This window comes from Capricornis sumatraensis, chromosome 5 (assembly GCF_032405125.1).
Source record: "Capricornis sumatraensis isolate serow.1 chromosome 5, serow.2, whole genome shotgun sequence".
NCBI lineage: Eukaryota > Metazoa > Chordata > Mammalia > Artiodactyla > Bovidae > Capricornis > Capricornis sumatraensis.
The window spans coordinates 86,218,571-86,243,950 of NC_091073.1; the positions used below are offsets into that span (position 1 = coordinate 86,218,571).

At 41.1% G+C, this 25,380-nt stretch overlaps 1 protein-coding gene across 1 annotated transcript in view; it reads right to left on the reverse strand.

Moving 5' to 3' along the window:
• POU6F2 (POU class 6 homeobox 2) overlaps positions 1-25,380 on the reverse strand; it is a 496,246-nt gene that overhangs the window by 36,085 nt on the left and 434,781 nt on the right. Inside the window, exon 6 of the mRNA XM_068973219.1 lies at positions 17,235-17,381. Coding sequence (XP_068829320.1) covers positions 17,235-17,381 — 147 coding nt within the window. The remainder of the gene's footprint in view (positions 1-17,234; positions 17,382-25,380) is intronic.

Consider the following 25,380-nt stretch of genomic DNA (forward strand, 5'->3'; position numbering starts at 1 on the left):
CTTGAAGTCAGTTATCAGTAAGGGTTGAGTTATTCATGGTGGGTGTCGGGAGGTAGATGGGAAGTGGATCCCTTGGGACACCTGGTCCCCAAGAACATAATTGAAATGGCCCATTTCCCATGGCAGAGTAGAAATGACAGGCACACAGTGGGGAATGCTCTTCAGTTTTCACAGGACAATATTTCTCCTCAGTGACCACACCACAGTCATAACCTCTGCCATCTTGATTCCACCACAAGGATCCATGTGAATTCATTACATGGTTCTACCATGCTCTCAAAGATTTCCACTTCATCTGTGACTATGTTATGATTTTGCTATCTACTGAGTCCTAATTGGAATAAAAACAAAAGTATATTTCAATATGCAATTATTTATAACAGGGACAAGTGTGACATTTCATGCAAAAGCAAATGCCTTCAACCCATCATGGCCTTGGTATCACACTTGTAGCTTCTCACTTTTATTTTTAGATTTATTTAGATTATTTATTTTTGGTTGCACTGGGTCGTTGCTGCTGTGTGCAGGCTTTCTCTAGTTTCGATGAGTAGGGGCTACTCTTCATTTCAGTGTGCAGGCTTCTCATTGTGGAGGCTTTTTATTGTGGAGCACAGACTGGAGGCACATGGACTTCACGTCACATGTGGGCTCAGCACTTGTGGCTCCTGGGCTTTAGAGCACAGGCTCAATAGTTGTGGTGCACGGGCTTAGGTGCTCCGAGGCAAGCTGGATCTTCCTGGATCAGGGATGGAACTCTTGTCCTCTGCATTGGCAGGTGGATTCTTTACCACTGAGCCACCAGGGAAGCCCACTCATGTTATTTTCAATGGAAGAAATGAAAATCTTTATAAATAATATCTAATGCTTCAATTTCCAATTCTCTTTAGAGACTTAAATTGTCACTATAATGTTCATAGTATTTGTCCAGTCAGATGTTCCATGTACCAGAAAACAAATTCTTAAACATGAACTGGAAACATTTGTTTTCATCTCTTTCATCTTTTCCCCAATGACTACAAAATTGTTTTTTTCTTTACAGTTGCCAGCACTGTGGAATTCCTAAAACACTTTTTTTTTTCCCCCCTGCAGAGAGAATCACAACTGTGGTGAAGCCATCATTTTGCAGAAAGATGAACTTTGTAAGCATTTACATGGCTTTGCCTAAGATTCTAAGTTTTGATGCCAGCAAAAAAGGACTTAGAATGTGAGGGAGTGTTTCTGGTTTTGCCTGTTGATGCCAGTTTAAGTGACTAAATCAGATTAAAGTTAGCTATTGCTTTTTAGTTTGACTCACCCTTAGCCCTAAGAAGCTTTAGTAAACATTCCTAAATAAAGCCCTGCACCTACACACTGTTTATTATATACTTCCCTGGTGGCTCAGATGGTACAGCGTCTGTCTACAATGTGGGAGACCCGGGTTCGATCCCTGGGTCAGGAAGATCCCCTGGAGAAGGAAATGGCAATATTTCTTCCCAAATGAGAGAAGAAAGAGCTACAGCAAAGATAGCAAAAAACCTAAATCATGGACCAGTGATCTCCATTATCCCAAATTCTTTGGAGCAGTGGGAGTCAGTGAAGGCACTTGCTCAAAAGTATGCTGCATGGAGTTTGGGGTTTTTGAGCACAAGCCACCTGTGCTCCTTGCTTGGCCCCTGTAACAAACTTTCTCTGCTCTTAAAAAAAAAAAAAAAGCAAGAAAAAGAGAAAAAGAAAGTGCTGCATGCATTTATCATCACCTAGTACTGTGAGTGCATTCAAGCACGCAGGCTGTAAAGTTGAATTTAAATTAGTATAACAAGCCTCTAAAAAAAGAAAAAAAGGGGGATGAGGTGGGGGAATGAAGCCATGCCAGGTGTCATTAAAGAGGCATCTGTTTACTACCACCCACTTTCATGAGGACAGGATGATTCATATGCTTTTTGTGAAGAGAATATCTATTGTTGTGGCAAAATTAAATGTATTTTGATACTTGCATGCAAAATTTATCTATCTGTTCAATCAGAAAAAAGTTGTCTTCATCACTTTACCATATTTTACTTTTTCAATTTCTTCTTAGTAATGTTTTTCCAATGTTCTTTAGGGTGAAACCACTGAATTTCTCGTTTCTCACAACAAAGACTATAACTCATTAGAATTATGCCGATGAGTTTTTCTCAAAATTGTATCCTCATTTTCATAGGTGACCAATTTTCACTCTCTTACCCCTAACCATTGGGCAGGTTTTGATAACTGTAAGGACAGAGGGCCATTGCACTCTTCTAGTTATTTCTCATAATTTTCTGGTTTCTATTTTAAATGTCCCTCAAAGTATATACATAGAATATATATACAATATAATATGTGTGTCCATAATATATACAAAATATACATGCAGAGTATAATATATAATATGGGCTTCCCTTGTGCCTCAGATGGTAAAGAATCCACCTACAGTGTAGGAAACAAGAATTCAATCCCTTGGTTAGGAAGGTCCCCTGGAGAAGGAAATGGCTACAAACTCTTGTATTCTTGCCTGGAGAATTCCATGGACAGAGGAGCCTGGTGGGCTCCAGTCCTTGGGGATGCAAAGAGTCAGACACAACTGAGTGACTAACACTTTCACTTCACTTTCAATATATGATATATATACTATATACACATCTGATACTTCAAATTTGGTCACGGGACAATGTTAATTTATTACTAAAAATAAACCAGGACTTCCCTGGCAGTCCAGTGGCTAAGACACCATGATCCCAATGCAGGGGGCCTGGGTTTGACCCCTGGTAAGGGAACTAGATCCCACATGCTGCAATGAAGATCAAAGATCCCATGTTCTGCAACTAAGACCTGGTGTAGTCAAATTAAAAAAAATTAAAATAAAGTGGCAAAAGATCTCACTAATATAATGATTTTCCAACTATCCTGTTCTAAGCTCAAGAAATCAAAATTTATGCCAATAATACAAATTTTGGAATTGTTAATTGCAAAGCTATAAATACAGCCTTGTTAGGAATATGTTTCTCATCATGCCAGATGAATTCATTCATATATATTGTATAAGATTATTAAATCATGTAGAAGTTGGCATAGTAATACTTACATTAAAGAACAATGGAGACATTTAGTTACAAAACAATAAATTAATCTACTCAGAATTAAAAAAGAACCTGTTTAACTTCTCTAAAAATTTGGGGGGCATTTCTAGCAATGTATGTGGTACCAAGATTCGGTTTCTGAGAAGGGTACTTTCTTAGTTCTTTCTGATTCCTCTAGATTAGGTGTAAAACCATCAACATTATCTCCATTTCCACTATGCTGTCCCGATGTGAGCTGAGGGAGAGCAGAAACTCTTGCTAATATTTTAAAATGTATATACTTTTGTGATCTCAAAAATTCAGAATGAATTCTTAGAATTCTGAGTAGCATGCCATCTCACTCCCTTCTGTGTTCATCTAAGCAATTTGTATACCACTCTTTTTTTTTTTTTTTTTTTTAGTAAGAGACTTTTATTTTACTTTTGGCTGTGTGCATGGTTTATGGGATATTATTTCCCCAGCCAGGGATTGAACTGGCACTCCTGGAAATGAAAGTGCGGGCTCCTCACCACTGGACTGACAGAGAATTCTCTGTGCATCACCTTTTAAACATAAATGATTTAAATATCTTTCTCCTTTCATATTACAAAACTTTCTTTTGTAACCAATTATACTGAGAAGGTCATCACATTAAAATCAGTTTCAACTTGCAATCAAATCCTCAAATTCTCTGAATTTGAAGCAGATTTTTGTTTCTCTAGCTGCACATATCACTACATCTCTTCCTTTCGGTGGTATGGGAGAGCTTGCTAATATCACCTGCAGATTTACTGAAGGTAGACAGAAATGTTCTTATTCTAGAGCATCGTAAGAAATGAACAATAGTTTAGTGAACCCCGCAGATAAAACCCTTGTGACTGCTTTTTGATTAAACAAAGTACAACATTTTGTTATGAGGAAAAGTGGACGCTCTCCTGTCCTCAGCCACGTAGTCATGTTACAGAGGCAAGCTAGACATCACTTAACCTTCTGTCGCTGATAATATGGAGAAAACAAGGTAGTTAGCTTACTTGGTTATTAATAGTGTGAGCAGTGGACTGAAAAATCATCAATCTGGCCCTCTCTGCATGCTGGGGTGACCATGGGTTTCAAAACCCTGGTGGTCCAGAGTGAGGGAGAGAGGCAGGGCTTGCTTGGTACTCGGTATGTACATGGAGCTGTGCCAAGCATTTAATACCCTTTGTTGCTTTTAATCCTGACAACAACCCTGAAATACTAGTACAGTGGTTTAAAAAATTAAAGAAAGTTAAGTAAAATAGACAAATGTTGTTTTCATCAGATACAGTAATACTGGATGGCATTATGCTTAAAAGCATTAAAAAAAAGCATTTCCATATAAAACTTCAATATACTAAACAGACCTTACTTTGGAGCAGTGGATAAAATATATAGAGGTGGGGAGAGCATGATATGTATGAAATGAAAACTATATGGCAGGCGTGGTAGGAGGCACTTAGACATGTGATGCTGCAAGCAGCTTCCATCAGAGGACAGCAATGCCTTCCATTGCCAGGAAGACAAAACTGAGTGAGATTAGGGGCCTTGCCTGGGGTTGCAGAGCTGCTTGGGGATGGAGTCTCATTTGAAAGCCTGTGCTCTTTACCTTGGACTGCTTTCCAAATGAATACACAGATATTTGCACATTTTATCTCTATCACTCTGCGACTGGACTATTGTGACTATCTATTGACAAGTGTTAGATCAGGGGTGTGTAGTGTTTTTCTTTGTGTGCCTGTGTGCTGCTTGATTGATGCCATTTATTAGTAAGTATAAATCATATCACATCTTGACTTTACTGGCACATTCTGAAGTCTGTACCTTATGACAACTTCTTGGCATCTAATGTGTATTGCTAGTTTTACAAGGTGGAATGTGTTAGGTGGTGAGATGAATAGCAGTTTGGAGCAATGTTCTATGGCTACTTAGAACTGGACATGGAACAACAGACTGGTTCCAAACAGGAAAAGGAGTACATCAAGGCTATATATTGTCATCCTGCTTATTTAACTTCTATGCAGAGTACATTATGAGAAATGCTGGGCTGGAAGAAGCACAAACTGGAATTAAGATTGCTGGGAGAAATATCAGTCACCTCAGATATGCAGATGACACCACCCTTATGGCAGAAAGTCAAGAGGAACTTAAAAGCCTCTTGATGAAAATGGAAGAGGAGAGTGAAAAAGTTGGCTTAAAGCTCAACATTCAGAAAACGAAGATCATGGCATCTGGTCCCACCACTTCATGGGAAATAGATGGGGAAATGGGAAAGAGTGTCAGACTTTATTTTTTGGGGCTCCAAAATCACTGCAGATGGTGACTGCAGGCAGGAAATTAAAAGACGCTTACTCCTTGGAAGGAAAGTTATGACCAACCTAGACAGCATATTAAAAAGCAGAGACACTACTTTGCCAACGAAGGTCCATCTAGTCAAAGCTATGGTTTTTCCAGTAGTCATGTACGGATATGAGAATTGGACTGTGAAGAAGGCTGAGTGCTGAAGAACTGATGCTTTTGAATTGTGGTGTTGGAGAAGACTCTCGAGAGTCCTTTGGATTGCAAGGAGATCCAACCACTCCATCCTAAAGGAGATCAGTCCTGGGTGTTCATTGGAAGGACTGATGCTAAAGCTGAAACTCCAATACTTTGGCCACCTCATGCAAAAAGAGTTGACTCATTGGAAAAGACTCTGATGCTTGGAGGGTTTGGGGGCAGGAGAAGGGGACAACAGAGGATGAGATGGCTGGATGGCATCACTGACTCGATGTACGTGAGTTCAAGTGAACTCTGGGAGTTGGTGATGGACAGGGAGGCCTGGCGTGCTGTGATTCATGGGGTTGCAAAGAGTCGGACACGACTGAGCGACTGAACTCTATGGCTAATGGATTGTATTCCACCGGATCGTATGAAAGGTTACATATGTACAGTTGAACTTGAACCTGGCTCCTCTAACTGTTCTGAGTTGTGACTTTTCCATTGCTGGCTTTCTCTGATTGATGACATGATGCTTACATCTCTAAGAAGAACGCATCATGTCAACAATTTCTAGGCCAACAAGAAAGTTGGGTGCATTATTGGGGCATATGGTGTAGTAAATGGTACAATGAACAAACTGGGAAGTTGACTGAGTCTCCTATGTGAATTTGATATTTTCCCCTCTCTGAGAATGTTCTGCTTAACCATAAAAATTGCACAGAAAAAGCTGATGTTGCTCTAGGGATGCTAAGTCAAAATTCACATTTCCTCTCTTTCATTGCCCGTGACCCAAATCAAGTTTAATTTTCACCCTTTATTTGGAAAAACTGAGACATAAATAGCTTCTACTTTTATCTCTGACTTTTCACTAAAAATTACTAAAAGGAGAGCCATCAACAACAACCCAGTGTATAGTCTTTCTGATGCTGGATTTGGTTGATGATTTATCAAATAAATAATACTTCCTCAATTACATAATCCCCATAATTTTTACATTTTTTAATATTTGTAAAATTAGGCTGCCCCTAACAACTGATACATTTGTTTACTTTTCTTCCATTACAAAAAAGCTGTTATTAAACTTAGGGTGTAACTTAAGATCAGTAGTTTCTCAGACTCACAGTACAGAATTACCTTTTAAATAAATGGTCCTTAATTTTGTATATGGGTTGGGAAGATCCCCTGGAGAAGGGAACAGCTACCCACTCCAGTATTCTGGCCTGGAGAATTCCATGAACTCTAAAGTCTACGGGGTCCGACACAACTGAGCAACTTTTACTTTCATTTAAGACTTGGGTTTCCCTGATGGCTCAGTAGTAAAGAATCCACCCGCCAAGCAGAAGACACAGCTTCGATTTCTGGGTTGGGAAGATCCCCTGGAGAAGGAAACAGCAACTCATTCCAGTATTCTTGCCTGGAGAACTTGTTGGACAGAGGAGCCTGGCGTGCTCCAGTCCATGGGGTCGCAAAGAGACTAACACGACTGAGCGACTAAACAGCAGCAGCAGCCTAGCTCTTAACAGTTTCCAATGTGTGAGGGTTTGTGTATCATCAAGAGAAATTTCTGAGGTTGATAGGAAAAGAATTACAGGTCTCCTTTGTAGATGGGGCAATGCAGTTTCTGGATTTGTGACAAATCTATGGAGCATCCAGAAAATGAACCTGGGTCTTTGAACCCCAGAAGGTGAGGTAGAAGCCGCAGGATGGATACGGATTTGTGGCTCGCATCTCAGATCTGCCACTTACTGAAGGCATCATCCCAGGGGGCTGCCTGAACTCTCCTGAGAGTTTGCTCGTCTGCATGGCTGGGATCATCAGACCTGTGGTGAAGTGCCCCCGTGGGACCACATACGATACCTGCTCCACGGTGAAGCCGCAGTGCATGGGAGCTAGAGTTCCATTTTGCTTTTCTAGAAATCACTTAGCCTGAAGGAGCATTCAGCTAAAACCTAGCACCGCTCTAAGACGTAAGATGGCTGAAGAGTTTTGCACACTGAAATGAATCCCATGAACATTAGTCAGTGATACTATTTTGCCATTAAGTTTACAGTAATTGGAATGTAAACTATGTTCTTGAAACAAAGATTGGAAAAGTCAGACTAGCTCTGAGGGAACTTGAAGTCTTGTAACTTATTGCCTTTCTAGAATCACAGCTGTTAATTAGGTTGCTCCCTTAGTTAATTGGCTCCTTTCTTATTCTTTAGCCAGAAAGATTACCCAACTGTCTTACTCTAGGAGTCTACACAAGAAAACATTTCCCTATTTACAGGAAAATGTAATACTCGAGAATTTCTTTTTAAAAATGTAGTGACCAGAGTGGGGGAAAATTGTGTCAGCACTGTAATCCAAATCACTGCTTTAGATGAGAGATACCTTGGTTCTCTCAGGTTTAGTCTTCAGAAGGAATCCCCCAAACTAGATTTTTCCTCCTGTTTCTGTCCATCTGACCATCCCTTTAGTTGCACAGGACACGCTACCCTGCTGAGTTCTGCTCTGGGAGGAAGGTAGAAAGATTTCTGAGGGTGCTTCATTTTCCAGCTCTTTAACTTGGCCAGCTCTTTGGGAATGATGACACTAATGGGATTAACCCTTTCATTTCAGAAATGGAGGTGGTAAGGAGGGAGCCAGAGAGGGAGAGAGGAGCTGACCCTTGGCCAGGCAGCAAGGGCTGGGCTGAACAGTTCGCTGTCACAATGAGGGACAGACTGGAGCTTCTCCTTGTGGCCCTGACCGCCTCTGAGACCTGATTAGGTCCCGTGTGTCAGCAGCTGAGCCACTGCAGAAGCAAGGCCTTCATCAAATCCATCTCCCTGAATCACTGCGGGCCATTGGGGCTCGTTATCGCCATTTCCCATGAAGGGCACCTCCCTTCTCAGAATGGTGAGGAACCCTTCATCCTACCCCTGCCCAGTCACAGCAGGTGCCAAAGCTCCAGCCAGTGCACCGCAGCAGGAGGCCTGGGGGCCGCCACCTATTTGTCTGTCTGCCCACAGTGCTCAGATTGCAACCCCAGGGAGTTCTTCTCAGTGGCGCGGGATCCCTTCTTTCTGCAAAAATGTGCAATGCAGGTGTGTGCACTCAAAACAGCAGGGCAGAAATCACTGCAGAGCCTCCCACTCCCAACCTCATGACAGACCAGAACCTTCCTGGAAGTGGCTCCTTTTTGATCAAAGTCATTATTCAAATGGCTTCCTAGGTGTTGCTCCTAATAAAGAATCCGCCTGCCAATGCAGGAGACGGAATAAACACTGGGTCTATCCCTGGGTTGGGAAGATCCCCTGGAGAAGGAAATGGCAACTTACTTCAGTATTCTTGCCTGGAAAATTGCGTGGATAGAGAAGCCTGGTGGGCTACAGTACATGGGGCCACAAAGAGTCTGACACAACTCAGCACTATTATTCAAAAATGTGGATAGGGATGCAAGTAAGTTACTTCCTGCACCATTTTCCAAACTGTAAATTCGAAGGATATGGCGGGTGGCAGGGAATTTGGGGAAAGCAGGGTTAAAGAAATTAAAGGGATTTTTGGCTCATCTGCTGGGTGGGGCGTGTCCCCTGCCCAGCCTCATGTGTATTCATCGATTGCAGCACCTCCCACGTCTCCTCAGAGAACCCCCTTTTGTGAGGAGTGTTGAGGGGCACACTTAAGGAAGCACTGCTTTAATGCAATGGCCTCTCCTGAAATGAGGAAATAGAGCTCTTAACTGGGCTCAAAGGGGAAATTTGATATGTTAGTGGAAAGATTGGGGTGGTTTATTGTGGTTATTGTTTTATCTTTATTACTCGGATGAAGCCAGGGTAAAATTCGTATAATGTTACTAACCCCATAAACATAGATTTCCCAGTCCCTAGAATGAGCTGTTATTCTATTAAACAATGCTAATTTATATGTATTTCACTGAATGTGATTGAATTTTTACACCTAAAAAAACCTTCATATAATGATATTTGCAAATGAGAAGATAAGATCTTCTTTAAGTTGATGTATAGTTGCTCATAATACTCTAAGCTCCACGTGGATTAGATATGAGAAAATAAAAAAATTTTTTTCACATCGTTTTGAGTTTTGATTTAGAAAACATGGCCAAGCTCATTGGTTGAATGTATTACACGTGTCTATTGCTCTGTTCGTAATATTTGGGGGCAGGGGTATATCGAGATGCCTACTTGGAATTTTTAGATACTGACTGAATTTTTAAAAAAACGTGTTTCATTTTTATTTGTGCAAAGTTTCTAAATAATATATTCTATTTGTTGTATTAAGATGGTATTCTGTAATGATTTTGTAGCTTTAAAAAATCAATATTTTGTAGTAAAAATGCAAAATTTGCATGAAAGGAATCACCGTTTTTATCATAGTAATCACCAGGGCAAGGCAAGGAGAGGAATGGGAGGAGTTTTAAGGCCTGAGCTGTATCAGGAATGTTTTGTTTCTTTTAAAAATAAGCAAAAGAACTTAAGCTTGTATGGAAAAAGGTTACTATCTGGGTGGTTTATCAAGAATGTCTTTTGTACTATTTTTTATGTAAAAAACTTCTATTTTTCTCTAGAGTTACCGTGTTTCATTATAAAAAATGAAATACAGAAGTTGATGGGAAATTCCTAAATTCCCACTCAACTGGTTTTATCTGGATACATCAAACACATCTCACTGACTCAAGTCCCATTGTTAAAGTAGACTTACCATCGATTTGTTTCTTTGTGCAAAGTTTAAAATTAGTTTTACAACATGGGCAGCTGTGGCTTTGTTATTTGTCCTATACAGACAGACCTAATCAGACCCACAGAGGGCCTCAATAGACATGTATACGTTCATTATATCTCAATCCTTTGGCTAAGATTTGCATTTATTATAACTTTATATTCATTCATATTGTAGTGATTCTAAAAGATTCTCCTTCTTAATTAAATTATGTGTTGAATGACTTTATTTAATTTTCTTTCTCTCTTTTTTTTTTTTGACTGTGTGGATTGAGTGATCTTAATTCCCAGACCAAGGACTGAACCTTGGCCCTGGCAGTGAAAGTGCTGAGTCCTAACCACTGGACAGCCAGGAAATTCCCATCGTATTGAATGATTTTAGCAACTTATAGTTCAGTGTCAATTGCTGCTTTTTCATCCTAAAAACAATAGCTACAGCACTAACTTATGGATCAATGAATACAATTTATTAAATGCTTAAGACTTAGCAGGCACTGTGTTCAGCAGTCTCCCTGATGCTATCACGTCTAACCCCACCACAAAAGAATGTGAGAATTCTTATCACTTCTACTTTGTAGATGAGGAAACAGAGGCCCAGGAAGGTTCTTAGACCTTATCCAGGGCCACAGAGTTAGCAATGTGTTCCCATCAGACCTGTGTCCTTCAAAGTCAATGTTCTTAGCTACCCACTTGCCTTCTAGAGATTCTATGGAGCTTTACTATTATTATACTTCAGAGGGCTATCCCAACGTCAGCATCGCGTTTCTTCACTCCAAGACATGTACTTCTCACCACTTTAGAAAGCTATGATACTGAAATGGCCTTCCAGTTGTTACCAGTGGTGGTCCTGCCTCTTCATCCACCCCTCTCCAGCCGAGGCTACTGTTAGGATCAGCAGATCGTTTTTGTTTAATGATGGCCTTGGGGTCACTTAGGAAGCACCCCCTACTACAACACATCCTTCCTTCTTGCCAAACCAGCTCTGCTCAGCCATCGTTTATTCACAGGATGCTGTGTGTATTCTCAGTTAACCTGAATGGGTAAGGCCTTTAAAATTTTCTTCTTTATATATATAAAAGAGTAATATTGTTTAGCTGATTTTTTTTTCCACTTGACTGGCTCTTTAAAGACTGAAGGGAGGGTTTTTGACTTGCCTTGCTGCCACTTAAGAAAATTTCACAGTGGTCAAGAACTAATTTCATCAGGAAACATTCTAAGCTTCAGTTAAAATGTAAAATGCTTTCTTTAGCCCCAGGATAAAATGAAATTTCATTTGCTTTTACTTTTCTGCAATAATGCCAATAAGGAGATATTGCCAGGGGCCTGAGGGAAACCAATTCCATAGCTGAACAAATCGATGGTAAATCTACTTGCCAAATCCTGAACAGACCCACTGAATACGTGTTAGGAACACACACACACACATACACACCCCTATTGAACTATCCAGGGTAGGGATGACATTTCTCTAAAGGAAATTAATGTCCTACTATTAAGATTTTCACATTCTCAAACTCCTCAGACACTGCAGAATTATGAACCAGTGCACAGCTATAAACCAAAACACAGCTCCTTGATTAATCCTAATAGGTAGCATTAATTGAATGATGGTATTATTGAATGATCATTATGTGCCTGACCCTGTTCTAAGCCCTTTAGTCCTAGAAGCTGGTGCCGTAATAATCCCCATTTTTCAGATGCAGAAACTGAGGCACAAAGAGGGTAAATCAATTGCCCAAGGTCTCACACCTGGTGAACGGCAATCTAGTTACAGAGCCTGTTCTCTTTGCCTGAGCACTGGACTGCCTTTGCTGCATATCTGAACAAAGAAACATTCCAGAAAATGTTAGACAAACTCTAAATGATGATGAACATTATGATAATCATTTACTGAGTCTTTAATGGCATACGGAGGTGCTATAGTAGGTTTTTTTTTTCACACACATCTCATATAACTTCATAATCTAGGGGCTTACTTTTCATTATTTTTATTTTAAAATAAAACTGAGGCCAGAGAGAGATCAGGTAATTTGCCTAGGGTCACAGAGCTAGTAACTGAATGACTTTGGACTCAAATGAGTCTGTAACTAGCATTCTTTCTATTGCCTACCTTTCCCACTTGCGTGGAAACAGAAGGAAGCAAAATGTTCTTCCCAGCACTGTGACAGCCATTGTCAATTCCATTACCACTAATTATCATCAAGACATTTGGTACCTTCCCACCTCACAGTGAAGTTGTGTGTGATATAATTTAAAATATATTAACATCCCTGGGTAAGATACGTGCTTTGTGAATTTAGAATGCAGTAGTTTTTTTAGGGACCTCCCTGGTGTCCCTAAAATTCTGAAAGAGATGGAATACCAGACCATCAGACCTGCCTCTTGAGAAACCTATATGAAGGTCAGGAAGCAACAGTTAGAACTGGACATGGAACAACAGACTGGTTCCAAATAGGAAAAGGAGTACATCAAGGCTGTATATTGTCACCCTGCTTATTTAACTTCTGTGCAGAGTACATCATGAGAAACGCTGGAATGGAAGAAACACAAGCTGGAATCAGGATTGCTGGGAGATATATCAATAACCTTAGATATGCAGATGACACCACCCTTATGGTAGAAAGTGAAGAGGAACTAACAAGCCTCTTGATGAAAGTGAAAGAGGAGAGTGAAAAAGATGGCTTAAAGCTCAACATTCAGAAAACTAAGATCATGGCATCTGGTCCTATCACTTCATGGGAAATAGATGGGGGAACAGTGGAAACAGTGTCAGACTTTATTTTTGGGGGGCTCCAAAATCACTGCAGATGGTGACTGCAGCCGTGAAATTAAAAGACGCTTACTCCTTGTAAGAAAAGTTATGACCAACCTAGATAGCATATTGAAAAGCAGAGACATTACTTTGCCAACAAAGGTCCGTCTAGTCAAAGCTATGGTTTTTCCAGTAGTCATGTATGGATGTGAGAGTTGGACTGTGAAGAAAGCTGAGTGCTGGAAGAATTGATGCTTTTGAACTGTGGTGCTGGAGGAGAGTCTTGAGAGTCCCTTGGACTGCAAGGAGTTCCAACCAGTGCATTCTAAAGAAGATCAGTCTTGGGTGTTCTTTGGAAGGAATGATGCTAAAGCTGAAACTCCAGTACTTTGGCCACCTCACGCGAAGAGTTGACTCATTGGTAAAGACTCTGATGCTGGGAGGGATTGGGGGCAGGAGGAGAAGGGGACGAGCGAGGATGAGATGGCTGGATGGCATCACTGACTCGATGGATGTGAGTGAACTCCGAGAGTTGGTGATGGACAGGGAGGCCTGGCTTGCTGCAATTCATGGGGTTGCAAAGAGTGGGACACGACTGAGCGACTGAACTGAACTGAACTGGTGTTCCAATGGCTAAGACTCTGCATTCCCAATGCAGGGGGCCTGAGTTTGATCCCTGGTCAAAGTATTATATCCCATATGCTGTAACTAAAAATCCTCTGTGCCACAACTAACAGCTGGAGCAGCCAAATGAATAAATGAATGAATTAATTAAAAAATGTAAAGAAAAGAATGAAGTATTTTGTTAGTATTATTCACTCTTTGGACAAGTTAATTCTGACTTTTGAATTAACTGCTATTCTGAATGAATGGCAAGGTTAGAAGGGTATGAAATGTCTGAGGTTTCCCTCGATATTTGCTCAAAACTACTACTTGGGAAAAAAAAAAACTGTAAAAAACCTTTAACTATATTGAGATGTCCTTTAAATTTACTGAGATTTGGTAAATGAAAACAGTCAGATTCCAAGCCTGGGAAGCAAAACTGCAAGTCTCAGGTAGTAGAATGTCTTCCTGTTGAGTCTAAGTTTAGAGACTGAAGGGAGATCTGGGAAATGTCTCCCTAAGTGGGCATCTGCCCAGCCAAGCAGGCAGACCTAGGACCTCCTGCCCTCTGAGCTGGAGCCAGTGATCCAGGCTGCCCCACAGGAGTTGTGTTAGAATTCACAGGATGAGGCTCTGGTTGAGGAAAGTTAAATAATTACCCTCACATCAAAAGACGAAAAAGAGGTGGAACCTAAACCCACTCTCAGTCAAGTAGGTCTGAATTCAGCCAGGACTCTATAAACTACTATGTAATCCCACATTGACTTCCAGGGAACAAAGAGAATCTCAGTAGTGGGGATCAAGGATTAGAGCATTTCTGATAACACAAGGTCCCTGTGTGCCTCAACAGACCTACTGTAGCAAATACCGTAGTGGAGTGAAACATGCTTTTCTAACTTAGTTTAGATTTCAGTGTTACGACTTCCATGTGAACTTTCACGTTTAAAAAATAGTTGATGTCAAGAACTCAAATGAAGGAATCTCTAAATATATTTAGAGTTTTCTCTCTGTATCTTTTCTGCAAAAGCTCCAAAGAGATTTTTAAGGAGCTGAAAATGGGCTGCATGCTGTAATCCTAGTTAACATGGCAGTCTGAGTATGGCAATTGCAATCACCTGATTCCAAAGTAGTCTTAACTTCTGTACCACAGTAACACAAGCCAAAGGAGTACACACACACACACAACAAATAATACTTGCCTTTTTGGGAGTATAATTTGACTTCTTCATAAAGCTCAACCAAGTATCTTGATGCCAAGAGATGCAGGGCATGCACCTTTTTCTGGGAAGATGATGGTGTTTAAATTACAAAGATTAAAAAAGGCACAGTGCTGCATCAATGTGGCAAATTCCTCTACTTGGGAAATGAGAGCATCTTGGTCTTTTCTTGCACTGGGAGGAGGACATGACGACACTGGGACATGTCTAAAACTCTCAGGCAAGACTTCACAAGTTGGCATAATTGATTTCTCTGTAAGTTGTTGTTGTTTTACTTTAGAAGGTTTGTGTACCATGTCAAATCACCTATCCTAACACAATTTCTAAAATAAAAAAATTATGGTTAAAATCAACTTTTATTCAATAAATGCAGAGTGCCAATCAAGCTTCAACTTTGAATCCCATTTCCTTAGGAGTACTTATGGGTTGGGAGAGCCATCCCTGAGATGAGAGCTGGCAAAGCCTACAAAAAGCAAAAGTCATAACTCGAGTCCCTGAGAAGGAGGCAGGTGTGTAACCGGCAAAAATGATCAGCCATTACATCATCAGAAGAATCAGCTCCTAATAATTCCTTCTAATACTAAAGCATTTTCTCCAGCACAAATACTCAAGAGGTGGAGCATAGTAGTATATTTCACTTGGACATGGGGACAAGAGAAATCAGAGGCAAATACAAGTTAGTGGTTATGGTGTCTATCTTAGACTTTTAAAATGTACATTTCAAGAGTTAGTTGCCTGGCAGAAAGGAATCAAGGTGTTCTATTTTGGGCTCAACTGCAGGAAACAGCCTCCAGGATGGACCTGATCTGAGCATGAGTTACAGATATTATAACCAACTTTTCCTCCACACTAATACCCCATCCCTTCAGAAATCTTAATAGGGTTTTGAGAGCCTCCATTTAGAGCTGGCTGCATAAAATGATTCTTTGATGAAAAGGGATTGGAACAAGGGTTAAAGCCGACATTGAAAGGTGACTGTGGAGGGCACGGTGTTCATACATCCCTCCTTTAATATGTGTGGTGTGCACCTGTGATAAGATGATTCATTACCTGGGGCCGCTGTTTGACAAGCTCCATCGTTCAGGCCTCGGGGTTCTGACGGGACAATCCTGCACCCGCCCAGGAAATATAACAAGGTCAGCTTTTTTTTTCCCCTGGGATGTGGCTGGAGACAGTTTAGCTTATAATGCATCTCTGTTTACTCTTTATGTAAAATAAAGCAAGGTTCAAGACGTCACAATTTCTGTTCCCCCAGAGCAGGCCAAGCAGAGAGTAGTAACCTTGCTATTGGGAAAATAACCCTGGGAGAAGAAAATATCAGCAAGGATGCAAAGCTGCTTCTTTCTTGCATTTCATCATCAGACACAGGAATGTTTGAGAACCAGATGCCCTACACAGCGACCCCGGGCTCTGTGTCAGGCCTTTGAATGAGAGGCCACCCCTGACGCCACCAGCTTCACCCTCCTCTGTTCTGCATGCAGCTTTTAGGTTTACTGGGGTCTTGAAGAGGGACGACTTCCATCTGAAGTTCTTTCAGAGTCTTGGTGGCCACAATGCAGGCCCATGTGCAGTGGGAGGGAACAAACGTGCCTGCTGGTGGCATGAGGAAGGTTTATTGGCCCTGGCAGGTTGAAGTAAGCCAACAAGCATGCAAGAAACCACTAAGCTCTTGGGAGAATCAGCAAGAGGCCGGGCACATGCGTCGACTAACAGTTGGCTTTATTCTAATTCACACCTTTTCTTTGTTTCCTTTACAGAACATCTTGAATTGTTTCCCATCACCTCCCCATACATCCAGAAATTAACATTCTTTTCTTTTTTAATTAAAAAAATTTTTATTTTATTTTTTGGCTGCACAGTGCACCATATGGGATCTTAGTTTCCCATCCAGGGATTGAACCCTTGCCATCTGAAGTGGAAGCATGGAGTCTTAACCACTGGACCACCAGCGAGATCTCCCAGAAAATGGCTTTCTTAAGGCTAATTAGAAATCTTAGAGCAATTAGGGAAGGAAACTTACCAGTTTCCTCCAATACCCAAGTTTCCAAAAAATGAAAAAAATTAAAAACAAAACAGAAATCTTACTTGTAAAATGTAACTGATATTTTCTTAGCAAGAGTTTCTCAGTCCTGAAAAGTAATTTCTTTAATTAAGGTCATAACACAAGTCATTGTACAGAAATAAAACCCACATAAAACTTAGTAGACATTCTAGGGGAAGGAAAAAAAAAAATCTTGTTTCTAAAATAGAGAAACACCTCCCAAGCCTTCTCTTCTTCTTGACATTGCTGGTCAACATTATTTATTTGACATGAATGACTGCGGTTACATATCACTGTCATGCAAAAGAAATTCATTTCTTTTCCGAGTTCAAGCTGCCATACAAATTCACTCTTGTTTCCACTCCCACTCACCTGTCCTTGTGCATTAGTAACTAGTTGACCTGTGACCCCCTGCAGACTGGAGAGGGTATTGCCAAAGGCCTGTGAACTTGCTATGGAGCCCATGGCTGCTGCTGCTGCAGCCGCTGCAGCCTGACTTGCTAGTGGATTATTAACCAGCTGCAAAGAGAGAAAAGATCAGGGTGAAACCACCACACACAGGCACAGCACAATGGAAACAATATTCACGTTGGGAAGGAGGTTCTCACTCCAAATGGCTCATGCAAATGTCCGGGAACCCAGTGAGGGGGCCTGGGGAACGTTCCCTCTGAAGCTGTAGAGTTTGGGAGAGGTTGGAAATGGGCTGGAAGGGAAATATTCTCCATCAACACTGGGCTGCTTAATGGAGCCTGAGTTTGGGAGGAGGCCCAGGAGGGAGAGAGGTGAGGCCCAGGACGGAGAGAGGTGAGCCCCAGGGGGGAGAGAGGTGAGCTCCAGGAGGGAGAGAGGTGGGCCCCAGGGGTAAGGTAGGTCCTTAGGATCTCCCCAGGTGGAGAAATAATTTTGGAGAAGTCCCTGGGTTTTGTTTGCTAGGCTAAATAAAACATTGAGAAAATGTCTACTTTGCTTGGGGCAACCAGACCAAAAGTGGGATTAAAATAGAATGGGAGTAGGGGTGGAGGAAGGGAATAGACTTTAGGGATTTCTGCAAAGGAATTTATCATTTTCATTTGTGAATTGCAAATTCACATCCGGTAAAGAAGATGCCTCACTCCACTACTTTCTCCAAAGGAGAAGGAAACCAAAGTCCGGAGGTACTGACTCCTCTAGCCTCTATGCTCTCTGAGAGTGAGAGGGACTTCTGGGGGGCCTCACTCAAACCATGGGATTCAAGGTCAAGGAGGAAGATCCCTTGGTGAATGGTTAGGGTGACACTGGCTTGCTGTTTGAGCTCATATATGGCCTTCCCTTGGCCTCTTTCCTGGGATAAGAGTGAGCTAGGGAGGAAAATTTGATGGGGCTGGTGGTGGGGGGAGTTGCCCAAGGAGGAGGTTATGGCTGCCAAATTTTGTTTTTCCATGGAGGCCAATTCAATATTCTTTATCCTGCCAATTTTCCACGTCACAGGTTTTCAGGCCTTCTGACCATGAGGCAGAAGTGTAGCTTGAACTAAAATCTGCATTTAGGTTAATGACTAGATATAAATGCAAGAAACATTTAAACTTTTTTCACAGTATTGGTTTTGATACATGAATTTCATTTGTATTTATTCTAGGGTGTTATTTTTCCCATATAGTTCCTCTCAAGTACAACAATCGTTGTGTATAATAATGCATTTTCCATCACTAGTTCCTGCATCCATGAAATTCCTGCATTTAGCAGAAACCTGCCAAGACTAAGACTTGGTGGAAAAAAAATTAATGCCGTACTTAATTCTAGTCTTGGAAGCTCTTTTAAAGATGATTTAAAAAAAAAAAAACCAACTTTCTTCTTTACTTTCTCTTTTTCTCTTTTTTTTTTCCTTCCCCCCACCTCCTTTCCCTCAAAACATGTTTTATGACTTAATTCCTTTGGAAATTTGCCTAGCATTAACATCATCTGATGAGGATGGAAATACTAATTGTCAGAGGAAATGTCAAAAGGGAGAGGAATTTAATAATTCTTCCCCCTCCATTAATGTGATATCTTTATCTTATTGGTTTCTTTATTCTTTTATAACCAAATTTCACAGCACTAGTTCTACAGAAATTCCATTGACCCAGCAGGTTTTGTTAGAAATGAGAATCCATTTTCAGCTCACTACATTATGTGTCTTTTGCCTTTATGTCTCTCCTCAAAGATAATAATGATTTTCTTTTTAAGGAGAAAAAAATTCTCATTCATCAGCCTAAAAAGAAACCCTGTCTTATCCCAGATTACCACCATGGGATTTAAGATTCAGATTGGCCTTGATCTTGGTTTTCTGAATATATTTGTATAGTGTATTTGAGGCAAGTAATGGTATACGTTGAATGGAAATTCTTCTTGTTGGCTTGACTCCCTGAAGTCAAAGAGTTTATAGTGTGTTCTCTTTTTGACTTCCAAAGTGAGAAGACCCCTTGAGGAATACCTTCCCTAAATGACCAGGAGGCACACTGCCCAGTGGCACACAATTCTCGGGTCATCTGCCAGTTGCTATGTTCACATTTATTTTCATGCAATACAAGTTGAAATCATAATGAAATTCCTGAATTTCAGGGAGGTCTCAAAATAAGCTTCTTAATCTTAAAGAAAGATTAAATTATGTGCAATTTGGTTTTAATGCTGAATATGCAATTTTGTCCATGAATTTTAAGTGAAACACTTAAATCAGTACCTACAGAATGCTTTCTGAAAAACATACTGCTTCCCATTTAATGATGAGAACATATTTTTAAAAATTGTAAGACATTTTCCTAACATCTAGGTCAATCAAAAGTTCACATGAGAAAATTTGGAATCACTCTCTGGATATATTCAGTAGTGTAGTTGGGAATTCTCAGTGTTTGGGACACTAGTGTGTTATTCAGCTATATCCTTGTATTTGCAATAAATTCAGGCATCATATAAAGGGTGAACTGTTCTGAACAAAAAAAGCACCTACTTAAAATCAGGCCCTGAACATGTGTGCTATGGGGTCAGGAATGGGTACAGCTCTGTTTTGGAAGATTTCTTCAGCAACCACAGATGTACAGATTTTGTTTGTTTTTGTTTGTTTATTTTCTCTATATCCTGGTCCTAGATTGAAATCCAATGTGTTCCTCTTTTTGCCGCTTTTCCCTCTTAATGAAGCAAATGGTTCATTAAGGCTCTCTTACTTCCTATCCTGCATCCCTAAGTCTTTGTGAAGATGTAGGGGCTCTGGGGAGATGCCTTGCTGGCCCCTGGAAGCAGAGTTAGAAGTGAAGTGGGGAAGTGAGTGGTATATACAGACAGTGACTACAAGTCAATCTGTAAGCTGACAGCATTTCTGGTGGACCACTGATGCTGTTGATGGATGCAGCTTCATAAATACCTTTTGGCTTTTCTGTCTGGGACTGCCAAGGCAGGGATGTTAGTATGCATTAAGATATGTGGCAGGGATGGGGGAGGTGTAGTCAGGAAACCATAAGTGTTCTCTTCATCACCTCTGGTCATGTCACTCTGTATTGTCCTCAGTCATGTCATATTAGCAGTATTCCTCTCAATACTTCTTCTTGATTGGGACTCGGGGGAGATTTGGACAGTGGGGAGCCCGGGCACAATAAATGCACATAATGAGCATGTTAACATTCTGGGACCAACTGGGCATTTTGAAGTTGCTGCCAAGTATATGCCTTCAGATCTCTCACTGCCAATGTACCCAACCAGCAAAGGATGGCCCCAATGAGGTCTGACTGTGTTACATACTCGTGTTTGCAACAGTCCAATTCAAAAGACAGGCTGCATTCTGGTGTATGCTTGATTATAAATGTGGAAGCTCTCAAAGTGAGAATTTGCAGAGAGACAGCATCCTCATGTCACATTCACATGGATTCTGGGCCTTGAATATATCAAGCTATAGCTCTATACTTCTCAGATAGCCTAAAAACCCAATAGGAACACAAATTTCTTAAGACAGCCCCCTCAGTTTTAGAGAACAGAATACTAGAATAATAGGAAATAATTCTGTAAGCAAGGACTCCAGACCTCACAGAGCCTGCATATCCATTCATGCAGCTGAGGGCATCTACTCTGAAACTAGACTGCCTTAGCTTGTGACTTTCAGTCAACCAGGCCTCATGTTCTCTTAGGTTAAGTGGGTGTAAACAGGGCACCACTTCTCATAGAGGAATGATGAAAATTAAATGGATAACAGATGCAAAAACGTTTTAGAACAATACTTGGCATATACCAAGTTCTAAAAATGATACTAGCTATTATCCTCACAGTTCAGGTTGTGCATCAGGATTTTAAACTAATTAATTGATCAGAATAGAACAGACCTCCACAAATACCCTTTCACCCTGGAAAGAATGTGAACACAAGTGACTGCATTCTCCATTTTTACATTTTTAACTATTTTCTATAACTTTATTTTGCTTATTTTAAAATTTATTTTTATTTATTTATTTATTTGGCCCTGACGCACAGCATGCAACAGCTTAGTTCCCAGACCAGGTGTCAAACTGGTGCCCTATGCAACGGTAGCAGATTCTTAAACACTGAACCACCAGAGAAGTCCCTATTTTGCTTGTTTGCAAAGAGTAGCCTGAAAAAAGCTATTAGCAAGTAATGTGACTGTTAGATGAGGTGAGTTGCATGATTTAAAAGATAATATGCTGTTTGAAAATTTCAGACTGGAGAACATCACGAAGAAATAGTTATAGCATGATGTCACCTGCTGCTCTTAGACTTATATTTGATCATATAAAGAGAAATTTTTAGAGAAAGCAGTGTTTTGATTCTGAGGACAGGCTAGGTAGGTGGCAGGTCAACAAGAGAAGACCTTTTTTGTCTGATCTATTGTCTCACACTCAGTTTACAACATTTGTTAGGATTCCAGGACATCAATTTTGCAGTCTAACTCCTTCCTCATGTCAAAATACGGTGAATGAGTCTATTTCATAGTTGCTGATTTGATAGTGAAGGCATGCAGGAAGTAGATTTATAAAAAACATTTCCCTTAGGATTTGCAGTGGTTGATTTCTACCTTCACGTATCGATGGGGATATTGAGTACTCATCGTATAAAGAGAATAAATCCATGTTCCCAAATCTCTAGTACTCTATGCACAACCTTGTTATCTGTGGACCCTAAATGGTGATGGAAAGAAAAGCTTTAATACAGTTTCTTCAAGGAGGACTCTTAGATGACATTATATATGTGACATCACATAAATGTCACCATAGATAATGTGGTGGTGTGTCCAAGTCTTGCCCCAGCTTCTCTTTCTCTGAAAGGCTCACATTCTGAAGCCTGCTAAAGAATTCAGGTTTCTTGAATCTGAGCACTAGCAGCACTCTATTTTTCATGAAAATTTGCTGACTGCATTATCCTAATAATGTAAATCTTATTTGCAGAAATCTGGCAGCATGAGGCAGCAATTTGGCAATAGTGTTATATGTCTATGTCTTTGATACCAAGAGGAAATAATGAGTACAGCAGGCTCAGCCTTTCTTTGGAGCACAAATGCCCATGATCTATAGTTTTATCATTCTCCTCATGAGCTATGTGAATTTTATAGACTATGGATTTTGTAGCAGCTTATTTTGCTACTAAGTTTACAATTTAAAACTCTGAAACTGTGGTGCCATTTGTTTTTAAATGAGGATGTTCATAAACACATTGATCACCATTCATTCCCCATTTAAAGCCAGAAATTACTAGCAGTGGCTGCGTAGAAATAGGGTAAACATGGCTCTTCAAGTTCATGGCTATACCTGAGGTCCTTGACTTTTCTTATGCTCTGAAACATGTTTCTTAATTCATTGGGACTCTTAACCAAATCCGTACTTCCACTTCTTACCCTCAAGTCTTCTCTTAAAGGTCAAGGAAATACCAACAGACAAATTCTGGAAGGGAAGCCATATTCATCTCAACAACGCACTTGTGTGTTTTGTTCAACTAGACCTTTCCCTTTGGTCTCATGTTTATTAATGCGTTATGAAATCCTCATAATAGTTAAAAATCAGTTTTGTGAGTTTTAATATTGAGCCAAGCTTTGCTGCTTGCTCTCTGCTCCTCTCCCTGGAAAGACAGTCCTAGAAGCTGACCATCCAATTCTCTGCCTACCAGAAGTTTTCTTCACCATGTCTGAGACCCCCCCACACTGGAGTGTCTGAGATTTTTCGTGATGACTCTAAGGCACTGCAACTTCCTAAAATACCTTTGAATCATCAAGGTAATTCAGTCTAGTTTCAGAACAAATTATATTTTATTTTCACTTTGTGGCTACACTAAGTACAGTAACTTTCCATGAATGCTCTAGTCATTTTCCATCAACACCCAGGCATACTATCTCACAGATGAATTTTGAAAATGACCTGAAGTCTGAGGTTGAGTTTCCCAGAAACAGGATGGAGTGAGAAGGGAAGGATCCCAATCTGGTAGGGGTGTGAGTTTCCACCCTGAGGCTTGGAGGCTTGGTGTCCACACTTCACACCAGACAGTCCCAATTCACAGCCCTGGGATAAAAGAGAGGCTTGGGAATCAAATACCTGGGTGTTGTTGGCTCTTTGCTCTTGGGGCAAAGTGGAGTCTTTGGAAGAAGTGCTGCTGGTGCTGGTTTTTGAAATCCCCCAAGGTAGGGGTGGGCTTCCCCTGTGGCTCAGTGGTAAAGAATCTGCCTGGCAATGCAGGAGATACAAGAGACACAGGTTCCGTTCCAGGAATGGGAAGATCCCCTGGAGTAGGAAACGGGAACCTACTCCATTGTTCTTCCCTGGAGAATCCCATAGACAGAGTAGCCTGGTGGGCTACAGTCCATAGCATTGCAAAGAGTCAGACAGGACTGAAGTGACTGAGCATGCAGGTGCAAGGCAGGGGCAACTTACAGAAAAGAATTCCAGGGGATCTGGGTGGAACACAAACACATTGCTACAGGGCAACTGTCACTCTCTCTTTTCATTAAAGTCTTCACTCTGCATGCAGATGTAGAGAGCGGACTCTGGACACATGGGGTGGGGGGAGGAAAGGGTGAGATGAATTGAGAGAGTAGCATTGATTGGATATGTACTACCATGTGTAAAATAGATAGCTAGTGGGAAGTTGCTGTATGGTGCAGGGAGCTCAGCTTGATGCTCTGTGATACCCTAGAGAGGTGGGATGGGGCTGGGGAGGGAGGCTCTGGGGGAAGGGGATATATGTACACATACGGTTGATTCTGCTGTACTTTGTTGTACAGCAGAAATTAACACAACATTGTAAAGCAATTATGCTCAATAAAAAGGTACTATTATGAACTCAAAGGGTTCAGTAGAATAAAAGCATCTTAGCTCTAAAAAAATAATAAATAAATAGTCTTCACCCTGCAAACATTTAATCAGTACTCACTATGTTTTGGGCACAATGTGAGGGAGGCGATGTGAAAGACAGATTAACAGGTTCCCTACCCTCTGTGGGCTTACAGTCAAAGAGAGAAGGAGATCTGGTGGGAAGAGATGGGAAGTAGGAAAAGATGAGCTGTCCAGGGAGCAGTATCCGCATCTGAGGGAGTGGCAGTCTGCGGTGGGGTCTGTGAGAGAGGAGGTGGTGGGTTCCGAGCCCTGGGAGGGCAGTCCTGAACCTGTCTACCTTGAACTCTCTCAGAGTTGCACAGAATGTGACTGGTAATGAATGAGCCACTCTATATGAGAAGGGAAAGGGGAGCAGCACAGTGTAAGGATTGTGTGTGTGTGTGTGTGTGTGTGTGTGTGTTAGTCGCTCAGTTGTGTCTGACTCTTTGCAACTTCATGGATTGTAGCCCACCAGGGTCCTCTGTCCATGGGATTCTCTAGGCAAGAATAGTGGAGTGGGTAGCCATTCCCTCCTCCAGGGGATCTTCCCAACTCATGGATCAAACCCAGGTCTGCCGCATTGCAGGCAGATTACTGTCTGAACCACCAGGGAAGCCCAGTGTAAGGCTTAAGAGCTTGCATTCTGGAACTAGATTGCCTGGGTTCTAATTATGAGGCTGCCAGGAACTTAATTTACCTTTCTGCTAAGGAGTGAATGTTTGTGTAATCCCTCCCTCCAATTCATATGTTGAAATCTTAACCGCTACATCATGAGAAACGCTGGGCTGGAAGCACAAGCTGGAATCAAGACTGCCGGGAGAAATATCCATAACCTCAGATATGCAGATGACACCACCCTTATGGCAGAAAGTGAAGAGGAACTAAAAAGCCTCTTGATGAAAGGGAAAGAGGAGAGTGAAAAAGTTGGCTTAAAGCTCAACATTAGAAAACGAAGATCATGGCATCTGGTCCCACCACTTCATGGGAAATAGATGGGGAAACAGTGGAAACAGTGTCAGATTTTATTTTTTGGGGTTCCATAATCACTGCAGATGGTGACTGCAGCCATGAAATTAAAAGACACTTACTCCTTGGAAGGAAAGTTATGACCAACCTAGATAGCATATTCAAAAGCAGAGACATTACTTTGCCAACAAAGGTCGGTCTAGTCAAAACTATGGTTTTTCCAGTGGTCATGTATGGAT